Source organism: Syngnathus floridae, chromosome 7, assembly GCF_059516105.1.
Source record: "Syngnathus floridae isolate MCC-2025c chromosome 7, RoL_Sflo_1.0, whole genome shotgun sequence".
Classification (NCBI taxonomy): domain Eukaryota; kingdom Metazoa; phylum Chordata; class Actinopteri; order Syngnathiformes; family Syngnathidae; genus Syngnathus; species Syngnathus floridae.
Window position 1 is genome coordinate 17,301,528 of NC_142419.1, and position 25,435 is coordinate 17,326,962.

The 25,435-nt window shown below is 43.2% G+C and overlaps 2 protein-coding genes across 8 annotated transcripts; both read left to right on the forward strand.

Annotated features, from left to right (window-relative positions):
* The first annotated feature begins 19 nt into the window (after positions 1-19).
* Positions 20-12,855, forward strand: capn12 (calpain 12). 4 transcript variants are annotated; one of them, XM_088380610.1, is made up of 26 exons: positions 20-186; positions 1,440-1,580; positions 1,671-1,759; positions 5,491-5,607; positions 5,722-5,911; positions 6,124-6,193; positions 6,527-6,645; positions 7,689-7,822; positions 7,895-8,066; positions 8,140-8,220; positions 8,340-8,428; positions 8,595-8,672; positions 8,738-8,925; positions 9,021-9,265; positions 9,336-9,347; positions 9,415-9,494; positions 9,601-9,723; positions 9,888-9,924; positions 9,987-10,058; positions 10,151-10,196; positions 10,437-10,498; positions 11,036-11,104; positions 11,277-11,355; positions 11,456-11,572; positions 11,765-11,817; positions 11,901-12,855. In XM_088380610.1, the coding sequence occupies exons 4-26, from the start codon at positions 5,510-5,512 to the stop codon at positions 11,925-11,927; spliced, it is 2,241 nt and encodes a 746-aa protein (XP_088236736.1). In that variant the 5' UTR covers positions 20-186; positions 1,440-1,580; positions 1,671-1,759; positions 5,491-5,509; the 3' UTR covers positions 11,928-12,855. The 4 variants fall into 4 exon arrangements, with proteins under 4 accessions (XP_088236736.1, XP_088236737.1, XP_088236738.1 ...); XM_088380611.1 differs by having other exon boundaries at positions 1,671-1,754; XM_088380612.1 differs by lacking the exons at positions 20-186; positions 1,440-1,580; positions 1,671-1,759 and having other exon boundaries at positions 3,481-5,607.
* Positions 12,856-18,434: 5,579 nt separating this feature from the next.
* Positions 18,435-25,284, forward strand: fosb (FosB proto-oncogene, AP-1 transcription factor subunit). Of its 4 annotated transcripts, none has more exons than XM_088380618.1 (6): positions 18,436-19,195; positions 19,333-19,490; positions 20,301-20,676; positions 20,860-20,967; positions 21,047-21,382; positions 21,546-25,284. In XM_088380618.1, the coding sequence occupies exons 1-6, from the start codon at positions 19,132-19,134 to the stop codon at positions 21,635-21,637; spliced, it is 1,134 nt and encodes a 377-aa protein (XP_088236744.1). In that variant the 5' UTR covers positions 18,436-19,131; the 3' UTR covers positions 21,638-25,284. The 4 variants fall into 4 exon arrangements, with proteins under 4 accessions (XP_088236742.1, XP_088236744.1, XP_088236741.1 ...); XM_088380619.1 differs by having other exon boundaries at positions 18,439-19,195; positions 20,301-20,684; XM_088380616.1 differs by having other exon boundaries at positions 18,435-19,195; positions 20,301-20,654; positions 21,047-25,284.
* Positions 25,285-25,435: the final 151 nt, after the last annotated feature.

The window sequence follows — 25,435 nt, forward strand, 5'->3', positions numbered from 1 at the left end:
ACTGATAAACGTCCCCCCCCCCATACACAATGGTACAGTCCTATCAATTTCCGCTTATCCTTCTAGAACAATCAATTAATGTGGTCGCCTAGAAAACTTTGTTTCTTAATTGTTTGAAGAATTTACTTAAGATTTTTACTATTTCAGGTACTATACAACTATTTTCCTACCTCTGGATCCAATATGGTACGTTAAAGCCTTTTGAAGTCATCGTTTTGTAAACGAGGAATTAGCCTGCTAGCAAACGGTCAAATACAGCTCTCCATTTTTTTATTTGTTCAGTTATGTTTTAACTTCTATAGGAATGTTTTTTCTAGATTTCGCATTTTTAGTAACAATGAAACATCACTGATAAAAACATTGCAGTCCCATCGTTTTATCATTTGCGGACCAGGAAGTAGTCTGATCCCTAAAAAAATGCGAAACATAAATTGTGTTTTTAACATCTGTTTGAACAAAGTAATTTTTTAAATTTTTATTTGAGTCACTATAAAGCTATTTTCCTACCCCAGAAACCAAAAATGTTACATTCAAGCCCTTTTAAAGTCACCCTTGTAAACCTGAAAGTAGAATGCTAGCCTACCGAGACATAAACAAAGACAAAATCGGGCCCTCCACAAAATCTTTTTTTCTCCTCTTGTTGACTGTCTTTGTTCTACTCAGCGTCGTTCTCGGTTACATTTTTTTTTCTTATTTGGGCTTGCAGTTTGGGACTTGCAAGAAAGCTTTTGAAAGTATTTTTAAAGCGCCTGCTCTCGCCGTAGTGTTTTCGCAGTCAGCGCGGGCTGTTTTCCTTGGAGGAACCCAGTCAACGCCGACTTATTAATTTTTAATGCAAGCGTTTGGGTTAGGGACCCTCGCTCCTTGTTTACATCCTTGTGATGTTCCTGCCTTTGTGTCGAGACGTTGTCATGCATTTTTAGTGGCCTGTGTGTGTGTGTGCGAGTGTGTGTCCTCCTGCAGGTAGCGAGATGGCTGCTGCTGATGGGATACGGGCGGCTCAAAATTCTCAGGATGGAAAATTGAGGAAGGGGGGTGCCAGGGCAGTTTGGTTATTGTTTGCGGGCATGTTGGGAGGCAGATCAGGGTGAATGGGGAGTGTCAAGGGGTTGGGATAATTGCTGACTCTATTTTAAGGACATAAAAACCTCTGCACCAGCATCTCGGGCCCAAACCCCACCCGGCCCCTCCTCCTAATGAAAATGAAGTTCTATGATCCCTCTAGCTCATTAACAGCAGGTCTTTTAATGAGCTTTCAACAAGGTGGGGGGCTGGGTATATGAGGACGAGCAGGATTGAGGTTGGGGGGGGGGGGTTATTGCACCAGATGTACACACGCCCACTCGTACCAATTACCATTGTGTTATGGAGAATAAAGTGGAAATGAAGACAGAGGCTTCTGACTTCCATGAGTCAGTTTTTCCGTTTTTGCTCCACAGAGACAGAAAATAAGGAGGAGGGAAAGGAGTGGCGACGTCCAGGTGACAGGTAACATCCTCCACGTCTCCCTCTGGTAAACTCTGCCCTCCCTACCCCGGAGGCGCCGCCATTTGGCACTTGCACCAGCCCAATTATGTAAGGTAAGGCGATACGGGCGAAAACCTGCGGCCTGTTCGCCCTGATATGTTTTCCAGTAAAATGCCCTAACTGCCCTTTGTCTTTCTTCGCAGCGCACACCTCTCTGCAATCGTCGGCCAATCACGAGGCGAAGGCGAAAGGTGTGTTTTCTGACCAGTTGGCCGACTTCAACGCAAGTAAGGTGAACTTTGACTTCTTAGAGCCACACACACCCAGTACGATAATAATACCACATATTTCGACAGCCTTTAAAATGCGTGGTCGAACCGGGAGGTTGGATCGATTTGATAGCATTTTGTTGCATAATGTTTTTATTATTATAATCCAAAGTTGGTTCAAAATGATGTAACTTTTTGGTTCGGTTGAAATTTTAAAACCAGCTTGTTTTAAGGAAGTGATCTTCTTGTAGATAAATAAGGCGACCCGAATATTCATGAAAGAACCGTCTCAGTGTGAAACAGTGCACTATTATACAGCCCTCAGCAAAAATTAAAAAAATGATGTAAGCATACCTCCTGGAGGATGATCATTTAAATGTGGAATTTTGGAGAGAAAAACAATTTCAAATACCACCCTTCTGGCCTTAAGAAAAAAGCATCAAAGAAAAATCATTTAGTCTGTTTTTTTTTCTTCAAGAAGAGGAAAAAGATGGAAATCACTCAGCTCTGCACATTAGAAAATGCTGAGTTGTCCTTGTTACTTGCTTGGTCGCTGTAGATTTTGAGCAGTTTTACCGCTAATGACCCGCGTCCCTTTTAGGCCAGGCCCTTAAATATTTCACAGAATTTTTTATTATTTTTTGAAACGGCAATATTAAGAGTATGTTGAAAACAATATGGAGTCATGAACAACAAAACAAAAACAGTTTTTTATGGCAAGCTACATGATCAGCTTGAAAAATTATGTCATTACCTAACATTCTTTCAGTCAGTGGTATTAATATTAGCTACTTTGTGCTAAATAAAGATGAAATGAATACAGTGTGTCGACCTTATAGTAGCACACAACATGCGCTGGTGTCTTGTGGCCTATTAAAATGGCACAACAAACACCCCATGCGAAACAAAACGGGAGCTGGAGGCGAGCCTTGGGGTACTCCACCATTCATAATTTCAGCTTCAAATCCAAGATAGCAAAGACATGTGAAAAGTGGTCACAAAGAAGCACTGTTTGACTCACAATGCACTATTCAAAGGCACAGTGTCATGCAGTAGCAACCCATAAAGCCGTCAAGTACGCTAACCTGTCCAGCGCTGAAAAGTGAAGTGATCCCAGCTGCCTCATGGCAAGTCAGTCATTACACACACACACACACACACATGTGCACTTTTCTGGCACAAGTGGTGGCGCTCTGTAATTCCGATTAAATTTAAGATGATTAGCGGTAAAACTTGCACAACAAAGGGAATGCGTGAGCTGTAGGTTTACTTTCCTGTGGGCCTGGCTCGTGGCCATAAGAGGCTCTCACTTATGCATGAGGAGATTGTGCTTTATCATAGAAAAAGCCAATTAACTGGGAGTTTTAATTACTTTCCTCCTGCACTGTGTGGAGTCTCCAATCATCTCTGCAGGCCCCTTGTCCTGTTTACCCACCGCACATTAAAGTTAAGCGTGGCGGGTGGGGGGGGGTCAGCGTGATATCATCAAGGATGCGTTGGGGAGCCATCGGACCGACCGCAGGAATCCCTCGCAGCTCTTTATGTTCTCCCCGTTGCACCCCCCTCCCCTCCCTGGGTGACCGCAGAGTGAAACCCGAACGCTGGAATTACACCCGCTTGCCCTCACCTTCTCAGTGAGAGTGAGGTGAGAAACGACACGGGCAGCCATTCATCAATGCCGAGTGCTTCTTCAACACAAGCGGGGGGGGGGAGGTTGTTATGGCGGGGTTAAATATCACCAGTTTGGCCTGTTACGAGTTAGAGGGGAGATTTCAAGGCTGATTTGACGGATATCCTAAAGTGAACGATTGTATCTATTACTATCTCTGTTTTATGCTAGTTGTTTTCAAAAATCTACAGTTATGAAGATTTACTTCTCGTCAAATTAGGCAAAAATGAAAACAGGTTCTGACCACCCCTTTAATACACACACACACAAAACAGTTTGACGCGAAGAATACCAGCACAGACACACATTACTGGCTAGTCGGAATTAGCATTTATTTTGTAACTTGTATTTATCGTGAGAGATTCAAACAACGCGGACTCGACAAAATTTTGCAAAGTAAAGTCGGAGTACTTTGTCCTCCTCGATAACTCACATGGCTGCACCTGGTGACCCACCTTGACACTTGCGCTCACACACACACAGACAGACACTCCTTTACATTCAGGTCATTCATTTTTTTTACATGCCCTACCCAGACCGGAAGAAAAATGCCAGAAAACTGGATCCAAAAATACGCCCCGGGCAGGCCAATACCTCCCCGCACACACACACTCGCACGTGCACCTACGTGAACGGTCTTACACACACGTAGAGGTCAGAGGTTTGTCCCAGATAACGTGCGCTAAGAGGTCAAAAGGTGGTAGTTTGATCCTGTGATAGGAGAGCATATTTTTCATGCGGTGCTTTCTGTTCCGCATACGTTGGCTGTCGTGTCTACAAAACAGCAGCCAGATGCCCCGCCCCCTACCGACCTTGGCAGACCTCCTCTAAAAGGTTCAACTATTTGTTTGTTTATATTTGTGTGTAGCACGATTATGATGTCACGGATTGGTGTAACAAAAGATATATTATAAATCCTAATTTCCTCCGCTAGCACACTTTCCTAGCACCACCTCACTGATTCCTGGAAGGATTCCTCTTGGGCAGGAACTGTCAGATGCTCGGCGCATTTTAACTAGGCACAAATATTTGGCACTATATTCAAGTCATTTTTCCTGAGTGTGACCGAAGCTAATTAGCGTCTCTTGAACTATTTGGGCCGATACGCCTTGAGTGATGCGGCATAAAACGGGCCGGGACAAAGCCGGTTAACCAGCGGGGAGAGCGAGCGGGGCCCGAAGGCTCCTGGTGTCGGGGTCGTGGGATCAGAGCGGGTCACGGAGGTGTGGGAGTGTCTGCTCAGCCCTCTGACCTTTGTCACCGAAGCCTTCCTATAATCGAGGGGCCTCAAAGAGCATACGGACACAATGGAGAGCCCGTGAATGGATTTAAATGGTGACCATTAGGCGGATCCGTGTCGCTATTCTTCTTGTTTGTTTAGTCCCGGTCAGTCTCACGTTTGCGGTGTAATCAGGCGTGTGATGGAGAGACAGCGCAGCGGGGCCACGGGCTCTCGGAGATGGATATCCAACTCTAGATCATGAATAGCATCCATATAAGGGGGGAGGAGGGCAAAGGTGATGGTAATTGGACGTCCACTTCAAACTGGATGACGAGCAAGCGTTTTATAGTGAGGCCTTTCTGATTTGTTCGGACAAAACTAGCAATGACATTGTCTGGCAACAACATAATGAGTTTTGTTTGGCAACAAGTTATCTCCATTTTCTTTCTATTTTTGAAAGAAGATGCCGGTAACAATATCTTTGTGCTGATGGTTGTCCATCTGACCATAACATTAGGAACACCTGAACCTGTTGTCTAATATGCTTGTAGTGGGAGGTTCGAACTGAGCTTGTTTATTCAAAGGTTCAATATTTACATACTTGTCTCATTCATTGTTTTACGACCGCCATCATTGACAGCAAGGTTCATGGTAAGTGTAGTTGGACAATACTCCCATCTAGTGGCCGGTAGTGGAAACGGACAGCCTGATTTCCTAATCTCAAAATACAATTCACAAAAGAAAAAAAATACTGCTAATGTTACAGAAATTGTAAATAAGGATTAAAAAATGGCAAAGTTTGTCCGTTCAGGTACTAGAATTTTTTGAGCTGATGTCGATTTTTGAGTGTACATTTGTTTCAGGCTAAAATGACAAGAATAAATGAAAGAGGCTCCTGGCACTGTGTCATTACCGACTCCAGCTCTCCATCGCCCCCCGGCAATCCGCATACCTTCCCGGGCTGGGGCAGCACTGAGGAGGTGCTGCATGCTTCCTCTTTTTTTTTTTTTTTTTTTCCCCTTCTCTTTCCGGGTGTGCGCTGTGTGTTTACAAAACTCTCAGCTGATTCCAGCGCTTGTACACTTTATGGACAGCATGGAGGCGCCGTTAGGTTCTTTCAAGAACCCCATCAAGTTTAAAGATCAGGACTTTAACAGTCTCTCAGAGAAGTGCCTCAAGTCTGGCGAGATGTTCTCTGATCAGAGCTTTCCGGCCGAGCAGAAGTCCATCGGCATGCCAGAGGATGACGACCCCAAAAAGGCCATCAAGTGGAAGAGACCCAAGGTAGGCCAGGCACATTTGTATTCATTATATTATATATTATTAACAAAACACTTTTTGGTATGTATATTCTAATTGTCTCGAGGTGTATTTCTTCCATGCAGCTGTACCTAAAGAATTGTCTTAGGAATCTTAAATGTTGCGCAATGTTCTTTATTGAGTCATTCAGCGACTTTGTTTGTTCACATTGTCCTCTTTTCGGTCCCTCCCTGAAGGACATCAGTGGGAATGCTGTCTTTGTGGAGGGCACCATCGGCACCACTGACATTTGTCAAGGTCAGCTAGGTGAGTATTTTAAGAATGATCTAAACGTGCTTGTTAGGAAAATAACTTCTGGAGGATGAAACCCTTGCGTGAGGAGCCCTGCATTCCCACTTTTTGTTTTTTACACCACACCACCAAAAGCAAAAGCTTTCATGTAGACCAAAAAACAACGTGGACCAGATGTTTTCTCTTGGCGTGTAATGTGACTTTATGACATATTTTGGTTTTGTAACCACGGATTGACAATAACAGGAAGTGCGCGCCATGGAGATGCCAGTTATTTGCAACAATTTCCTGTTGCACTACAATAACAAGGTTCGGCTGATGGACACATTTTCTGGCTTGTGTCCCCAGGTAACTGCTGGCTGCTGGCAGCGCTTTCCTGTCTCACCATGCACTCCAAACTCTTTGTCAAGGTGGTACCGCCCAACCAAAGCCTGTCCAAGTCTTATGCCGGTATCTTTCATTTCAGGGTGAGTGGTACAGTAAGTGCTCATCTGAAGATAATCTGTCTGTTTTCAGGAATGCCTATAAAACATTAAGAGGTTAACAGAGGATTTGGGGGGAAAAAATCAATTAATAAAATATTATTTACAAAATATTGATTAGTTTGATAATCAATGACTTGTCGATTCATTTTTGCAGCTGCTTTATACTGACAAATAATATCTATTTTAATTATACGATAAATAATATGCTTGACGATGAGGCACATTCTTATCAAAGATTGTTGAAGAATTTAGCCGTACTAGCTGTTTGGCGGTGTGTTTTTCCCCGGAGGGCCCTTTGGAGACTCCTAACGAGAACGCGACATGACTTAACTTGCAGGACGGAGGGACTGTAAATTCATTTTGCGCTGTCATGGTGAGTTCAGAGCAGTCTGGGCGTGCAGGTAGTGAATAGCCACTGACAACACACACACACACACACACACACACACACACACACACACACACACACACACACACATATAGCTGCAGGCCTGTCAAGAACACACCCTGCGTCACAAGCACTTACTGCCTTTGGAAGTGCTGCATTTAAAAAAAAAAAAACAACAGAACTGTGCGTTTTATCACTTAACTCCCTACCAGCCCATTTTTCCACTGTCAGATTTGTGAAATTTAACAATACATTGAGACTAAATCTAAATGCTGATAAGTGAGTCTCCAGGGTGTCTGTTGGTGTGTATTCGGTCAGAGAGGCTGATGTCTTTTCACTCCACTCCCTGCGTGATTCATCCGAAATCACTGGTGTCAAACTCAAGGACCCGGGGACCAGTTACGGCCCTCCACTTCATTTTATGTGGCCCACGAAGACAAATTGTCCGTCGACTTCATGTGGCTTTACTAAAATTACAAATTGTCTACACTTTAAAATCATCATTTTAAAATATTTGAACAATTTTTACTCGTCTGATTTCAAAACTCATCTGTGTACAATATGAGACGTTCATACATTTATTTGGGTTGACAAAAATGAGTGACATCTAAATGGTGGTTGTCGTGTGCCCGTCTAGTTCTGGCAGTATGGCGAGTGGGTGGAGGTGGTCGTGGACGACAGGCTGCCAGTACGAGAAGGCCGTCTCCTCTTCAGCTACTCTCACACCCGCAACGAGTACTGGAGCGCCCTGGTGGAGAAGGCCTACGCCAAGTCGGTGTCATCGTTCATCAGCTTTGACGTAGCCCCGCCCCCTTTCATCGTCTGATTCTCGCTCGCTGGCAGGTTGATGGGATCGTACGGATGTCTAAAGGGCGGCAATATTTCGGAGGGGATGGAGGATTTCACGGGAGGCATCGCGTACTCTCTGCCCGTCTCCTCGCACACGCCTCGCGTCTTCTGGAGGTTGCTGACGGCCGCCCTCGCCCGAGGCAGTTTGCTCAGCTGCTTTATTCAGGTACATGGGAGATGTCGGGACGTGCAAGTTTACATATGACAGCCAATGGATTATTTTTTTCTTCTCTCCACAGGCCAACAGCTACAAGGAAGTTAGTAAAGTAAACGCGGATGGGCTGATAAAGGGCCACGCCTACGCCATCACTGACACCGACCAGGAAAGTATCACAAGATGTCAACGCGTGCAACCTGACCTCTTATAATAGCATCACATGATCAAATTGATCTCGATCCAGATCGGATCATTTCATCATCTCAATCATCCTCATGTTTTCAGGTCAAGCATGAGGCAGATGAGGTTTTGCTTCTTAAGCTGAGGAATCCATGGGGCTTTGTTGAGTACCGTGGACCCTGGAGTGACAAGTGAGGCCACACCGTGTGTGAATGTTTGTGTTTGAGCAACTAATCGGATTCAAATTGACATTGCAGTATTTTCGATTGGATCATCTTATCAAAACCTTTCAGCGTTAGTTTATGTGTGTTTTTCCATGACTACATATTGAGCTTCTCTCCTTGTGTGCGGCTGCAGAAGCAAAGAATGGCATGACATATCCAGAGAGGAGAAAGAGAGACTCGAAATGAAACGTAGGGAAGATGGCGAGTTCTGGTGAGCATGAGAAAACCATCAAATAGCTTCACCCTTCACTTACTGTATTTTTTTATCTGCACTAGGATGAGCGCTGATGATTTTTGTAAGAAGTTTGACTTTGCCGAGCTCTGCAGTATCAATCCTGACACCCTCGTGGAGGGAAAAATAGTGGAGCCCATTAGCTCCTCCTCCGAGTCGAAATGGACCATCAACGAGCATGAAGGATTTTGGCTGAAAGGGAGCTCGGCCGGCGGAAGCCGAAAATACAACCGTATGTGCTCTATCAAAAAGTGTTGCGCATTTTGGTACACTGACGCTTTGAGATTGTCGGTCTACATGTGTTGCTTCACCGATGCCCGCTTCTAGGCTCCTTTTGGAAGAACCCTCAGTTTGAGCTGATTCTCACGGAGCAGGATCAGCCGGATGAGGATGACGAGGAGGACGAGGACGACGGCGACGAAGAGGAGGAGAGCGGGCCGAACGATGGCATGAAGACAGAGAAGCAGAAGATAAAAGCTAAGAAGTGCACGGTGCTGGTGGAAATCCTGCAGAAAAACCGCAGGCGCAAGAATCAAGTCCACTTCCTCTACATGGGCTTCCACATCTACAAGGTCCTCATTCACATCCTTTTTACATCCGACTTTTACTGTGGGAACTCACAATTTTTATTTTTATTTTCAGGTTCCCTCTGAGGTTGGTTGGAGAAGATTTTTTTTGTTTTGCTGAGATGTAATTTAATTAGATGTATCATTCCATACAGCTTTACGGTATCTGTCTGGACCGCAACTTCTTCTTGAAAAATCGTCCAGTTGGTCGTTCTGGGAAATACAGGGCTCAAAGGTAAAATGGTTACATTTTGTTGGAATGTGTTGACCTCCAGTTTGTGGAACATTTATTGAACCGTCTTGAAATATATATATTTACAGCATCTGCCAATGTCTTGCAGGGCTGTGTGGAGGAAAATGCACCTGGAGCCGGGTCACTACGTCCTTGTGGCGTCCACCTATCGGCCCAACCAGCCCGGAGAGTTCTTTGTCCGCATCTTCTCCAAAACCGCCAACAGTTTGGGGTGACGTAGCGAAAGCTAAAAGTTGGAAAATGGAAATTCCATCCAAAAATTGTGACTTAAGATTTTAGAGATTCAGTTGCCTCAGTTTAATATTTGGGGATTTCCAGGACTTGGATGATTCCACAAAGATATTATTGACTCTGTTTTTGTGTGTTACATTTCAGAACTCAGGATTTTACATGCACCTCAAGCTATCTCCCGGTGAGAATATTTTTTACTTCGAATGACCCGACCGCAACAAATTAATAGTTTCTTTTAAACAGGCGATGGCCGCCCCTCTTACAGCAGAGGATAAAATGAGAGTTCTGAGGACTTTTGATGAAGAGGCTGGACCAGTAAGTATCGATGGGACGGTGATCATAAATGTTCCCTAATATGTCATATCGCAAATATCCCATTCTAATAATAATACGTTTTTGTCATTTAGGATGACAGGCTGAGCCCCAGGGAGCTGATGACACTTTTCAACTCAGGTGACCTTTTGGTTTTTGCGACCAGCTGTTTCACCCTCAGTCGCCACTAGGTGGAGACAAAATCGCAACGTTCAAATGTCTCCGAAAGTCACAGAGGTCACCAGTCTAGACGGAAGCTCATCACTTCCTACCCGATGGCGTAACCGAAGCTTATTTCAGAGTCGTAACTGTGGCCAGACTTGCCCTCACCTCATCCCTCACTAATAATTTTTTCTTCCCCCTTTTTCCGGTCTTCGTCAGTCCTGGACAAAGATTACCACCTGCCGTTGGAGACGTGCAGGCAGCTTATTTTTGGAGAGGACGTATCCTTTTTCACCCAGTGATGCCATTATATCCTGGCCTCATCCAAATTACTTTCACAGTTTCCGTTTTGGCCCCAAACGCCACCAAAGTGCCCTTCATGGTGGCTGACACACACACACACACACGCTCCAGGAAAAGTTCTTTGTCTGCATACTATTAATAACCGCAATGGTCACACAAAAGCACCCGTCCACGGCTAGGTGAGGACACGCACGTTCCCCCTAGCAACCGTCTCGCTTCTCTATGATGGAGGGAAGCTAAGATGCAGGAAGTGGCTTCATACAATGCCATTGTGCTCCAAATTGTATCGCCTGCTCTTGGGTCTGCTCTTTCTTCTTGAAGCAATCATTATCATCCTCCCGCCACACATCAGCAGCACTTAACCTCAGCAAGGTGAGCAGGTAACTTTGTACACCTTGGACAAGTTGGGCTGGTCGCCAGCAGATATTTTGGGATAAACTCCTCACACGGTTATCATTTTTGCCCCTAATTGTCCTCCTTTCTCCTGTTGAGATGGTCTTAACTGTGCTTGTCAGACTAAAGGAAGAGCCAGTTTGAACCGTCAGCAAACAGAAGCTTTGCTGACAGAGCTACGCCATTTGCAGGTAACAATTTCATTGTTGATAAAGAAAATATATTTCTGAATTACTGTTCGGGGAAAAAAAAAAAAATCTGTTTTAGAAGTACGCAACTAATCCCGTTTAATCTAATAATAAATGTAATAAGTACAAGGCAAGCAAAGTCTTTTATTGTTTTTTTTTTCTTTTTTTTTTATAGACCATCTTTTTCCAATTTGATGAGGACTCTTCTGGCACCATGAGTCCTTTTGAACTCTCTGCAGCTCTGCAAGCCATGGGTATGCATACACACACACACACACACACACACACACACACACACACACACCCTTTTATACAGTACATACAGCTGCACGTCTTCTCTCTGCTCCGTGTCAGGGATGAAGTGCGACGATAAAGTAGTCCAGCTGCTGTACGAGCGCTTCGCATCGGGAGAGCTTCACCTGCCCTTCCACGACTTTGTCGCCGGCATCACCCGCCTGCGCAAACTTTTTGGTAACACTTTTTTTTTTTCTATCAAATGAGAAAAAAAGACTAAATTTAACAAACAAGAATGTGCTGTTGTCAGCATACCTTAAATTAGTATTACTGTGAACAGTCACTAAGTCATATTTTCCAAAGGCTTCTAGGGTTTGGACGTCTCTGTGCGTTTTCTAAGAATTCATTTCCTAATTTTCCTTTCCTCAGCATTGTATGAATCAGAGAACAACCACGAGGTGAAAGACAGAGGCATCAATGCTGTGAGTATCAGTTGCGTGTCTCCTCCAACAAAGTCAACCTCGGTGTGATCTCATTCTCTGTGGGGACTGTTTGTCCATCACAGTGGCTCATTCGCTTTCTGCTGGTGTGACGAACGAGCGTGTCTCCGTGTGGATCCGGCAGAGCGTCATTGAGTTGACACACTGACACTATCACATCCACGCAAGTGTTTTTCCAGCAATTTCTATGCACTGAACGTCAAGAACATTTCTAGTATGTCTTAAAAGTCACACATCTGCCCCTACACTGGTTATAAAAAGTCTACACACCCCTGTTTTGCTCAAGAAATGAGACCAAGATCATAATTTCAAAACCTTTTTCACCATGATTGAAACTAATAATCCGAGAAATATTTTAGTCAAGGAAAGTAAAAGGTAACAACTGTGATCATGTGTTAGCAAAAGTGTGCACACCCTGCTGAACACAGCCACTTCCCCACTTAGGAGAGGGTGTGCACACTTATGCAACTACACTACATCAGTTGTTTCTTTTTTTTTTCCCCCTTTATTGGATTATGCAGTATAGACCACATTAAAGACAGGAAACATTTTGAAATGATAATCATGGTCTAATTTCTTTATTTCACAGAAACATTTGGACAAGTTGTAGACGTTTTATACCCAACGTAGCTATAATCACACATCTTATCGTAGCGAGCACCACCGCGACCCTGACAGTTTACTCATCAGGTTCTCGAGCATAGCGTGGCTGATATCTATAAACTCACCAACTGACTGACACACACTCATGCCCAAACTGAGCACTGTTTGTCTCGGTGCGAATGTGAGGGTGATGTCTCAGCAACGTTACACGCTATTCTTATCACACTGACGCCACATACAGCGTCAACACACCCTCACTCCCTCCATCATCCCTCATTACATCCCGTCACCCCACCAGCACCGGCATCAGCCTGTTCTCTCTAGTGTCTGAGTCGCACAATTTGCATCCTCCACCCTTTTAAACACTTAATGTCCTCTCTACATATGCTGCTATTAATAAATCCTTTGCTGCTCTCACACCACCTTGTCTTCATTACGAGGTCAGTGGCAGTGAGGAGGAAAAGGAATATAAAAATTCCAATTAAAATAAAATACGTAAATAGACATTTTAAAACTTAAATATTATTAGTTGTAATATCAGTATATCACCACGTGGCTGAGGAAAAATGTAAAAGTTAAGAACTTTATCTTGATTTTTTTTTTTAAATCACAAAAACCTGGTATTTGAACAGGGGGGTGTAGACTTTTCTTATCCAGCGTAGAGTCCCTCTCGTTGTTGAGTCTTTTCATCCCCCCACCTGCTTCCTTACCCGCCTTCCCATCCAAGCTGTCCCGTGGGACGCCATGATGCTTTGACAGTGAGCTTGGCGTCTGTTCTCGGAGGTGCGGCCGGTATTCTTGTGCCACAGAGGCGGAGGCCGCCGCCGCCGCCACCGCCGCCGCAAGAATAGCCCTTGTAGAATTGTAGTGTATAGTGTGGGGGTGGCATCTGGGGAGCGCTGCTGATGGTTGCTGGAAAGCGTGAGAGCGATGCCATTGTAAAGACAGGGGGGCGGTTGGTGCGATTGCGTAAGACGGCTTCTTGTCTGCAAATTTAGACTGAGCTTGCTCGCGCATAAATTTGATGAGCGGAGCGATCGTCACAGCTCGGGTATTTAAAGGTACCACGGTGGGTAAATATGGAATACGACATCACAATATGACTCGAAAACACTTTTTTTTTTTTTAAGGTTTTTGGTGGTTATTACTTCCACCCAATGTGTTTTAATTATTCGTGAATAATTACGCACGTTTCCCGAATAAAGTGTCCCCGAATGCGTCAATTTACGCAGATGGGGCAGATATGAGATCATCTGACATTGAGTAAATATCAAACTGCTGGCGTCAGCCGCGCTCGCTCGCTCGCTCAACGCCCCGCAGCAGCAGCCAGCTTAAAATTCACTCGCCGACTTCATTAACACATCAAGCTCAACTTGTTTGTGTGTTTCCAAACCTCCTGTAGGCCAATGACATTATGTGTGAGTGAGCAACCTGTTTTGGGAGACATTTTCAAAACAACAGTTCCCACTGAGACCTATTATATTTGGAATATTTTCTTGTTTGTCATCATCTTCATGTTACATTTATTAACGGTCCAGGCATCATTTTATTATCAGTTTGAGATAATTACTTTTTAGAGTAAAAGAGCACCAGTCAAAAGTTTAGACACTAACTTATGAAGTTTGAGGCTGTTTGCAAACCATACAATATTGGTAGTGAATATTATGTTCAATATATTTTCTTGATTCATACATTAAAAAATATTAAAATATATTCTTAAATGATTTGACATTTTTTGTTATGTTCTCGAAATGATTGAAAAATAATTAAGAAAATATTGAGTCGTTTTTAACTAACAATAATAGTATCGCAACAGTCCTCATTGCTACAAGCTAATATAGCATCAAAATGAATCCAACCCAAACTTATTGGAGCTTTGAACAAAAAAGTCCAACTGTGCTGCTTTTTGTCAACGTTAAAAATAAAAGAGACTAAAATTACATAATGCATGAGTGAAAACAATCCATCAGGGTAGCGCGCAGGTGTAAATAATGAAGGCTACAGATGGCTGGATTAAATTTAGCACTCATCTACGTAGCTATGGGGGCTTCCAGTGAGTGCTTGCCCGCTGTCACGAGCTGCACTCATGACGGTCGTGTTTTTATTCCCCCCCCCAAACGTGCCAGGTCTGAATGTCAGCTGTCAAAGACGTGTCATAGGGGAAAATAGATTTTGGTTTCTTCGATGGCTGTGACCCGAAATTGGTGTCCAGCTCTGATCTCATTCCCTCCCTCTCTTTTGGGCTTGAGGCCAGCCGCTTAAAAGTAGGCTAGAATTGACGCGCTGCTTGTGTCTGACTCATGAGGTTCTGCGGAACATTGAAAACCCACTGAATGCATTTTGACTTGAGGCGTTTGACTCCCATGCACGGACAGCGCATGGTAACGCAAAGCCCGTTCACCGCTGACGATCAGAGCGAGGAAGAAGAACCCACACTGATTGTTTTGAAGCTCTATTGTGCCTGTAACTGAGAAGCTAGCGCCAACTTTTTAAGTACGTTGTGATCGAGCCAACTAGGTAATTACTAAGTAGCTGTAATTAAAATGATTTTACATGACCTAAATAATTAGACTGAGTTCTGAACAGTGTGGGAAAAATAAAAGTTTGAGTTACATTAAAGAATAATTAGAAGATATGTATGAAATAAATTGTTGTTCTTTCTAATTTATTCCATTTTTTTAGTAGTTTGCAGTAGAAAATTGGTTGGTTTCATCCGAGTGACGTATTTTCGGCCAAAAAAAACAAGCTTTTTTGTGAAAAGAAGTTTTATGCATAACGGTGACTATTTTACAAATAGGCTGATAAATCTTTACTTTGTATTTTCCACAAAAATGGGGGCATGGTTAAAAATGTGTAAAACATTGAAATCAAATTTGAAAAAAAAAACACAATTATCCAAATCCACAGATACCAAACTGTGATATAGTTAAAATGAGCATTATAGGAATAAAACGTTTGCCTCATAGTTAATAAACACTTAGGCCTACTACTCTACTGTAACATAGTGCCTCTTACTCAATGCTTCACAAAAAAGTGGCCTGCCAGTCTTTTATCTGAGAACAATAAAGCACACCGAGATGAACTGAAAGCTATCCAAGCGAATCAATCAGTCGACATCTAATACTCTACCAGGCAAACAAAAATTGTCTCATGCCCGAAGCTATGACACATTCACATTTTGATGTTCCAACCACGCTATGCCTCGTCGTAAATCGTCTCATTTTTAAGCATAGCTCCGCTTTAGGGTGACGCCATATAAACACCAGCAGGTTAGCCTAAACAGTGCACGAAGAGCACGGTGCCTTAACGGGGAACGGGAAAAACCGGAAAGTCCAATAAGCCTGCGCGATGCAAACGGCTTCTTTGCACACACGCCGAAGCAGGCCATGGGAATGTTCTTGTGTTAGTCAGTGTGGATCTGTTGGCGGTTTAACTGTTCTTACTGAGTGATCCTGGACCATCTGTGGGAATCTGAAATGCCTGAGCATCCGGGCCTTGGAAAATAAACCCAAAAGGAAAATGCCTCTATTAAGCGAGCCATACATATAGATGTCTAGATCAATGGATGTTCTAGATAGCTTGTTTTTTTTTTTTCCCCCAAAAGGGAAATGCATGAACCCAATGACTTTTCCCTCTGCAAATAATTATGTCTTATATTTATGATTCCTCAACAGTGGAAGATTTTACGAACCAGCCCTCCCTTGACAATTACTCGTATACGAACAGTCGCGTATGTACTGAACCTTTTGAACATACGTAAGCGGAAATAAAGCCGAACTGGAGAATGTCGGCGATTACACAAGCGGCGCTTTCTTGTGAATTTATAGCTTCGATAAATCATGTCGCAATGGCACATTTAATGAAAGGCTGACTTCAAAGTTCAGCTTTCTTGTAAACAGTCTTCTTCATGCTAAGATCATAACCGCAGTTTGAGTGCAGCTAATGAAAAACGCTGAGTGAACACAGCAGTGTGAGGGGGGAACGGGACATTTTGGTTGGATGAAGAGCACGGGACGATCATATTTCTTTTGCAGAGGTGGGGAGGGGATGCCTTGAGGGGTTATGTAATATTGTTAGAGCCAGAATGGGTGTAAACAAAACCGCTGTGAAGTGGGACAGGCCTAGCCGTTGCGCGGCAACGCATATTTTGGGCAGGGAAAGCAGACAAACAGGGCCCAGCCTTCCAATGGCAAGCCATGGGGCTGGCCTTGTGAGCGTGGCGCAGGCTAGTAACTTCCCGAAAGTATGCTAAGAGACAGGGAAGCAAGAAAAACAAAAGCAGGGGAGGGAGGGAGGAGGAATTAAGACAACACTGCTGGGTCTGTTTGAACCTGGCCTGGCTTGGCCTGCCTGGAGTCTAGACTACCACCACTTGCAAACAAACAACAAAAACACTCGTGGCTGACACTCTGGGGAGAATAGACCTTGTCAAACTATTATTAATTCAGCAATAAATATGTTTTCAATACACTACTGCGTGTTATATTGATGTTATACTTTCATTTTTATACAAAATACACAACTGTGTCTATCTAATAGATATTTTTATTTTTGTTGTTTTAGCTGCGCTAAATACAGTTGAGTAGCTTGCTAGTAGCCTCGAGCTAGGTTAGCTCTGCCTGTTAGCCACCGAGCTAGACGCGTGTCTGCATAACTACAGCAAGGAAATTATTACAGTCACAACACAAACTACAACTGCGCAACGTGTCGGTTAAGGAGGGGCGTTAAAAATAAAAGTCCATGACTATTAAGTCGGTCTTAAGAAAAATATTCGATGTGCTCAGCATCTGACGGGAGAACTCGGAAGTGGCGTCCGTTGCCAGTTGGTTGCTATGGAAACCGTTTGCTGGGCAGCACAACACGCAAGGCGGTGACAACAGCGGTGTTGCCATGGAGACAGTACGCTGCACATACGCACGCACACACACCGCGGCACATGTTTCTCCTAATTTAACTTACTAATAGTGACTATTTTTGATAGTTTGTGTAAACATTTAGCGTGCCTGTTGGTTATATAGACCTCTTTTCTCTCGCCATTTGGGTGCCTAACGAGGTGATTCATAAGGAGTCACTCTGGTACCCTCGGCTCAGACGGGGTTCAATCACGTCCTCCGTTGTTCTCTGACGTTCGACCGGTGACTACCCTCCCTCTCTTGTTCACACATACACGCACACGCCTGCTAAAGTACTTAGTTTGACATCACTTGTTCTTTTTTTTTTTTTAAATTCCCATTCATGAGTTATGCCACCTCCAATTCCCCGGATGAAGCCCCAACCCACACTTCCCAGCCCTGATGCATTTCCACTGTTTGTCCGCATGTAGGCCACCATCTGAATCACTTTTGTGATTTACTCTGTGACAGGATTTGATTTCCGTCATTGCTGCCCACTGGCCAAGTCAAAATTAGCATACACTGTTTGTTCATGTGTGTGTCACAGTAAAAAAAACGGGTGATCAACATTATTCATATTTTCTGCTTTATTTCTCTAGATACCAAACAAATTTTGAAGCAATTTTTTTTCTCATTATTTTTGCATCAACTTCCACAGAATGGGAGTGAATATTTTTTAGCTTTAGAGGGAATGTAAAAATGTTGCTCAACTGTATAGAGCACATTAAAAATAACAAACACAGTTGAAACATAAATAGGAAATACATATAAATGACATACATAAGAAATGAAAAATGAAAAAAAATTACCTAACTCAACAAACTTGAATAAAAAATATAGATCCGGTGTGTCATTTTCCCTGTGGGCCCTATTCGCTCTGTGGTTAATCTGTTTTTAATCCCTAAGAAGGCGTGAACCTCATTTATGAAAAACTGTTTTTATTTCATTACATTGGCTTGGAGCCATCCAGGTTAACGGAATACGTCAATGAAAAGGATCTCCCTTTGAGAACGGTGCAAACTCCCAGGATTGCCATGGGTGTGCCCTTAAGTATGACTACAAAAAGGATTTCAGTGACAGACAAAAGAACACAAGGAAGCCGTTTGCAAACGTTAGTCACGCATGTCATTACAAATACTCTTTGGACTGCATTAAAAGCTAATTAAGAATTTTGAAACTCATTTTAATACTTAAAGAGAAATATCACTAGTATTGTTAGACTATAATCAAATAACAATCAATATAACAAAACACCGTACTGTATTTTTTTTGTGTGTTGCTGACCTGGTATCGTCCCCCAAATACAAGAATCTTTCCACGCTTGTAACTCTTCAAATCTATAAGTTTCCTCTCCAAAATAGTCAGACGATGAAAAATACCCTCTTTGCGTTGGAAATTATTCAAAAAAAAAAAAAAAAATCGAATAGCGTCTATTATTATTCGCCGGCGAGGTAAGCTTTGGCTCATTCCAGTGCGAGAGGGAATCCCTCGACGTCACCAAGGATACCAAACACAACAGCGGTGCACAAATATGGGCATCTACGTAGCGGAACCCCGAGGCGGGACTTAAATGCCTCAGTTGTAGGCTACTCAAGGAGGATTCATTCATAAGACAAAATCTGCTTGTTTGTACCGTAATTCCGCCGCGCATTCGCCGGGTCGTGCCACCAATCGGACTTTATGGATCTATCGAGCTTCGGATTGACGAAGTAGTTTGAACGCGGGGAAACGAAGGAGAACCTTTATTCGAAGCAATTTCCCCCCGCTTGCTGGTCGCGGGGAAGTGGATTAAAGCTTCTTCATGCAACTTTTTTGGAAAGACACCAGGAGCGCCTCACCGGGAAACACCAACAAGACAAGTAACGGTGAGTTTTACAGTTTATACGACAAATGCGAGTTTTGCTTTTTGGGGGGCGTTTATTCCATCCACAAACTGTAAACACAATTGCTTATGTATATATCATTCAACACGTAGAAGACAATTTTACGAAATAATTTGCAGGTGCCAAACTCCCTCTCGGCCCCCGCGGGGAGATGTACCAAGGGTTCCCCGGCGACCCCGATAGCGGATCCCGTGGTAGCTCCTCCCCGTCCATAGAGTCGCAGTACCTTTCCTCCGTGGACTCCTTCGGCAGCCCGCCGACCACCAGTGCTCCGCAGGTAAATCGGAATAACCCCACTAAAAATGTTTTCTTACTGTATATGTGCAAGGAGCTACCCGGAAATAGCTCGATCGCTACTTAGCGTCGATTTCCAACCACATTGTTTGGTTGAGGTGTTAGTAATTATATATAAATATGTGTCCCAGCATGTATACGGTAAAAAAAAAATCGGTACCGGCTCCAGGCTCGGAAAGCGTGCTCGATTCTCGGTGCCGGTGACACACGGCTGCAAGCTTCCTACGTCACTGTCGAAGCCCCGCCCCTCTCCGCAGATCCTCCACTCGTGGTCTCTCGCTCTCTCTCTCGTTCTCTGGGTCTCTCTCTCATAGTCAGTGACGTAAATGGTGGTTCTATTTTGGAACGCTACGTCGCGTTGTCAAGGGGAACACCGGCCGGGGGTGTGACGGGGGTGGAGGAAGGAGGAGGAGGCATTTGGGGGGGGACGAGAGAAAATACGCCATTGGTCGGCGCTGCTGTGATTTCTCCTCGTCTTTGTGAATATTAATTCATAAAGTCAGCCATGTTGTAGTCGAGCAAAACAAATAAGCAACAAATAGGGAAAAATTGAGGCTTCTGTCAAAGTTAAAAAAATAATAATTGAGTAAAAAAAAAAAATGCGTTTTTGAAATATTATATATTATTATTATTATTATATTATAATTATATATGCAACACTTTGTCCATCTTAAAATGTCGCTTTGCATGTATTGATATTATAATATGCTCTATATATCTTTCACATCAAATTGAATTTTATTTTTCCTGCATATGTTATAAGTGGTGCATCTGTCCATGTGTCCTGCTCCAGGAGTGTGTGTCAGCCGCAACCAGCTTGAGCATTGTGGGTAGCGGGCCAGGATCCAGCAGCGGAGGGGAGATGCCCGGCTCATTCGTGCCGACCGTCACCGCCATCACCACCAGTCAGGACCTGCAGTGGATGATTCAGCCCACCCTCATCTCCTCCCAGGCCTCGGGTCAAAGCGGCACCACCGACACCTCCACCATAACCCGGCCGGTGTCACTGGTTGACCCCTATGACATGCCGGGCCCGAGTTACTCCTCCGGGTCTGCGTTCACTCCACCGAGTTTGGAAACCCCCGGCCCAGCACCCGGCCCCGTCCGCCAATCCAGAACCCGTAGCCGCCGCGCTCGAGAAGAGTCTGTGAGTGAAGACGGAGATGTTGGTGTGTTAGTAAGTGTGTGTGCTTGGACGGCATGTTTGTTGGGATTCACATTTGATAAAAAAATTTTGCTTACACCTGTTGGTAAATAGTAATATTTACATAAGATCTACCTGTGGAGACAATACCGAATGGCTACTTCGAAGTCAAAACAGCACATTTGAACACTTCTTCTCCTCGCCCTAGCTCACTCCCGAGGAGGAGGAGAAGCGACGTGTCCGACGGGAGAGGAACAAACTGGCCGCCGCCAAGTGCAGAAACAGACGACGGGAGCTCACGGACAGGCTGCAGTCGGTAAGCTCGGCCCGCGCCGCAAACGCAACGAACGCTCGGTTTCCTTTCTCATCCTTCGTTCATCTCTCCGCCCACACAGGAGACGGACGTCCTGGAAGAGGAGAAGGCCGAGCTCGAGGCGGAGATCTCGGAGCTCCAGAAGGAGAAGGAGCGGCTGGAGTTTGTCCTGGTGGCCCACCAGCCCAACTGCAAGATCATGTACCAGGAGCAGCCTCAGCCGAGCTCGTCGCAGCTCCCCGTCCAGACCTTACAAGCCCCCCCCTCCATTGTGAGCTTGGCTGGGAAGGAAGACTCTTTCTATCTGCCTCCTGCCTACTCAGGCCACGCAGCCTCCACACAGTCACAGATTCCTCCGCCTCAGCAGCAGCAGCAGCAGCAGCAAGTCCAGCAGCCTCAGCCAGGAATGATACAGGAGGTAGAGTTTTCTCGTTCTTTCTATGGCCCGAGCGAGGCAACGGCGCCTGGCGGGCCATGCTTCATGATCGGCGACGCTGGTGGCGGTGACGGTAACCATGACGATGCGGGCATTGCCAGCCAAAGCACTTCATACACATCTTCATTTGTGTTCACCTACCCAGAGGGAGCCTGCGGGGTCAGTGCCAACCATCGGAACAGCAGTAGCGAGCAGTCATCCGATTCCTTGAACTCGCCTTCCCTGCTGGCGCTCTGACTGACCGACCAAACTAGCGCATACCTTTAACGCTCGCCGAGTAGGGGCCCACTGACGCCCGTTGAGTTAAAGAACAAAATTAACGTGGAGAGAGACAAATTGTCCAATCAGATTGCACAAAACTAAACTCGGTCTTCAGCGAGCTACCACAAACTGCACCGATGCCCCCTCCCCACCTTGTTCCCTCTGATGGTCTCTCATCTTCTCCTCCATCCTTCCCCTCCACCCTCCTCTTTTGCCCCAGTGCCCAGAGGAGAGACACTTACCGCTAACCCTCCATCCGCTCGACCCTCCCTCAGCTTCGTCATGCTCGGAAGTCGGCGATCGCCGCGTTGTTATGATTCCAGCATCTCTGTTTCTCCTCTTCTGTCTCTTGTGTTTCTCCCCATCGCTCTTCTTGAAGTCCTCCACGCCCGAGAGCCCGAAGACCCCCTCCAGTCCGTGGGATCTTGAGTGAATGGCCCGATCCCCAACCTAGTACTCACACAGACCTTAAGCGCTCCATGTCGACCCGGACCGGGATTCTGCAGCGTGTTCCAAACACGGGGAGCTGCCATTGGACATTTGATGCAAACAAAAAAAAAAAAAGATGAGCCACTTGTCGACACGATGAAGACAAGGCACGTTGGGTGGCTCTGCTTTTGTTGTTGTGAGCCAAATGCAAAAGAAAAAAAAAAAAGACGTAAAAAAATAGTAAAAGATTTGTCTGTGTAGATTCTTAGTCATCCGGGTCGTGGTAATCCGGAAGGGCTGAATCGAGGCAACTGGATTTGTCTTGGGGAATAATTTGGTGAACTCCAAAAATCAAGGCAAGAAAAAAAAAAAAAAAAAAAATTGATGGTGGAATTCTACCCAGTTTTGCTCGTGTGAAAATTGTCTTTCACACGAAATTAAACAGTAAAAACAACTCCGCAAATTGTTTTAATGTAATATTGTTGCTATAATTGTCAAGAATCTATATTTGAAAGTTATTCCCACTATTATGTTTTGCTTTTTCCAACCCTAAAAATTCAGAACTGAAGAAACTTTTGCATTCAACAAAAAGTCCAGTTGCCTCAATTTGAATTTTGCAGATCAAGTCAAAGATCTGCGTCGAGAGTTACCATGGCTTTGTACTTTTGTTTCCCGCCTGTTTGCCTTTACCGGGAGATGCGGACGACCTCTAAACATGGGGCATGCACACGAGTGCACCTAGCCTGTTTATTTCTTTCTTGAGTGAGGTTGTCGTGATGGCTGACCCGGGAAACTAAAAGAGGAAAGCATCCGGGCTGAGGCGCCCGCGTCCTTTCTTGCCTGTGAATTTGTGCCATTTGTTTTTTCCTTGTATGTTCCAGTGACACTTGTTACATATTTTAATGTCTTTTTTTTTTTTTATGTATTTGACTGTTCTGCTTTTACTTGTACGCCACACCGCAGCCCACCTCCAACTCGGTTATTGTTATAAGTATATTTCCCCCCCCTTTATTGTTTTCATGTGGCATCTTTGGAGGTATGCTGTGCACTTAAAGGTTATTTGTGTGTTGAAAGTTTAAAAAAAAAAAAAACTTGTTTAAGTCTATATGCCTATATGTATAAAGATAAATATATATATATGAGTTGTACGTGCTATGATTGTCAAATATGAATGTGTTGCAGCTCTAAAGGGGATATTTTTGTCAATGAAGAAATTTGAAAGATGTTACTGAGATTTAGTTTTGAAATGAATATTTTTGTAAGAGAATGAAAAAAATATATATATATGATAGGTTTTAAAAAAAAAAAATGGCCCTGTCCCTTAACATGAAGCACGATGTCACTGCCTCTCGCCATATGTATTTATGTTTTACAAAACAGTATCGAGCACTATCCAAGACAAAGTCAATGTATGTACGTTACGAGGTTGTGATGACGTTTGTCTGATTTTTCTGTGAGGTCTGACCCAAAGCTACTGACGCCTCCACTTTATCTTCAAAAATCAAAATAAACAAAATTACAGTACATACTGAAGTCCCTGTTAGATTTACAAAAAAATAATTCTATTTTTTCCCCTTACTATAATCAAATACTATTCGGTAATGAGCAGAAATTTCTATTTGAAGGACAAACAATCGTTTCCATGAATGGCTTTATTTTTTTAATATAAAGAAATAAAGAAGTTACATCTAAAATAACGACAATTTGATTGTATAGTTTTCTTGGTGCTCAGAGAATGGGTGGACCTCACTTTTTGATCAGCTGATTCCGAACTATATGGAGATGCCTTTTTCATTTTTTTTCTTCTCCAAAATGCAAATGTGATGCGAATATGTTCTGATGTGTCAGAATCAGCATAAAACATATTCACTAGTTCTCATGTACATATTTTTTCCTTCTTTGTGGTGCTACTTTTACAATCATGATAAAAAAAAAAAGAAAGGCAGGTTCATGTTGTATGGCACCACAGTTTACATCAGCTCCAGATTTCCTTGATGGCTATAAAATAGTGAATTCCAAGCAGGTGAATCTTTGGAAGCATATCAATCATCCAGTCATTCCATTGTGATAATCAACATTGATTGCGAATATTCAATGCAACATTGAATGTGTTGATGACATCACCGATTTCCTTGCACTTAACACGCATCCATTATTTTTGTTTCCTTTCAATGGATCTGATAGCATCAACTAAACAAGAGTTGCTCCTATTTTTCTATGCTGAGGTGAATGTCGCAATGTATTTGTATTATTCTGTACAAGTCACATATCCATCCACGCATAGTCGTGTTTTCTTGGTATATGAAATGCAATACTTGTGATGCTCTTGGATGAACATAATGTAGCAAATGTTAGTCAGGGATGATGAACTGACTGCTACTCTATATCCAGATTTATTGCTACAAAAACTTGGTTCAAATATTTCCACAAACTACCGCATTTAATTTCTATGGAGAAATGTTCTTAAGAATCCATTTATTTTAATTCCTTTTTTGGTTGCACATTCATTTGTATCAATTTGTCATCATGACATTGTACTCGCATTATTTCTTGCTGTAAACTTTATCATTGTCATATCACATAACGATATACTGTAAACATTGAGATTGTCAACAGTGAAAGAGCCAAAGATATATTGTTGGATATGTGACAATGACTTCGATTATTGTACTTATATTTACAGTTACATATTGACATCAGGGTGCTATGATATTATTCTCTGCATATATAAGTCAGATCATTTTGACATATATATACTTTATTTTTCTAATCTTAATATCAAGCTTATTATGCTTGAAGGGGACCAAAATATGTGACAATTCTAGTCAGCTTCTGCTGTCTAATCTAATAAAAAAGTCTAATAAAAAAAAGTCAATGCTAATACTAATCATAATAATGTCCACGCAGAACTATCTCGGATCCTTATTGGGTGAATTTTCCTCAAGATTGATAAAGTATCAACCTGAGTTTGATGTTGTCTTCAACCAAATACAGTTAACTTGTAAAGGAATTACAATATATCATTGAGATGCATGTCTCTCACTTTTAAATGAGGGTTATCATACACTTTTTTGCCTTTGCTTATTTACCAATTATTGAAAAATTGTAACAAACTGAAAGCACATGTGAATTTGGAAAATGTCAACTGAAATTTTAATCAAATTGGCCTATGAATAAAACAAATCTTGATCTTTTTTCTTTTTCTACTGTTTTTTTGTGGCTTTTTTGTGTACGAAGCGGCATGTGATCTAATGATATTGGTTTTGGTTGGAACTTCTATTATTATTATTATTATTATTATTATTATTATTATTATTATTATTATTATTATTATTATTATTATTA

Excerpts from the sequence above, each read along its gene's own strand:
- capn12 (XM_088380610.1), top strand. The coding sequence starts at position 5,510 with ATGAAAGAGGCTCCTGGCACTGTGTCATTACCGACTCCAGCTCTCCAT. Across the intron at positions 6,194-6,526 it reads CATTTGTCAAGGTCAGCTAG|GTAACTGCTGGCTGCTGGCA; the intron begins GTGAGTATTTTA and ends TTGTGTCCCCAG. Across the intron at positions 6,646-7,688 it reads CCGGTATCTTTCATTTCAGG|TTCTGGCAGTATGGCGAGTG; the intron begins GTGAGTGGTACA and ends GTGCCCGTCTAG.
- fosb (XM_088380615.1), top strand. The coding sequence starts at position 19,132 with ATGCAACTTTTTTGGAAAGACACCAGGAGCGCCTCACCGGGAAACACC. Across the intron at positions 20,685-20,859 it reads ACGGAGATGTTGGTGTGTTA|CTCACTCCCGAGGAGGAGGA; the intron begins GTAAGTGTGTGT and ends TCCTCGCCCTAG. Across the intron at positions 20,968-21,046 it reads TCACGGACAGGCTGCAGTCG|GAGACGGACGTCCTGGAAGA; the intron begins GTAAGCTCGGCC and ends CCGCCCACACAG.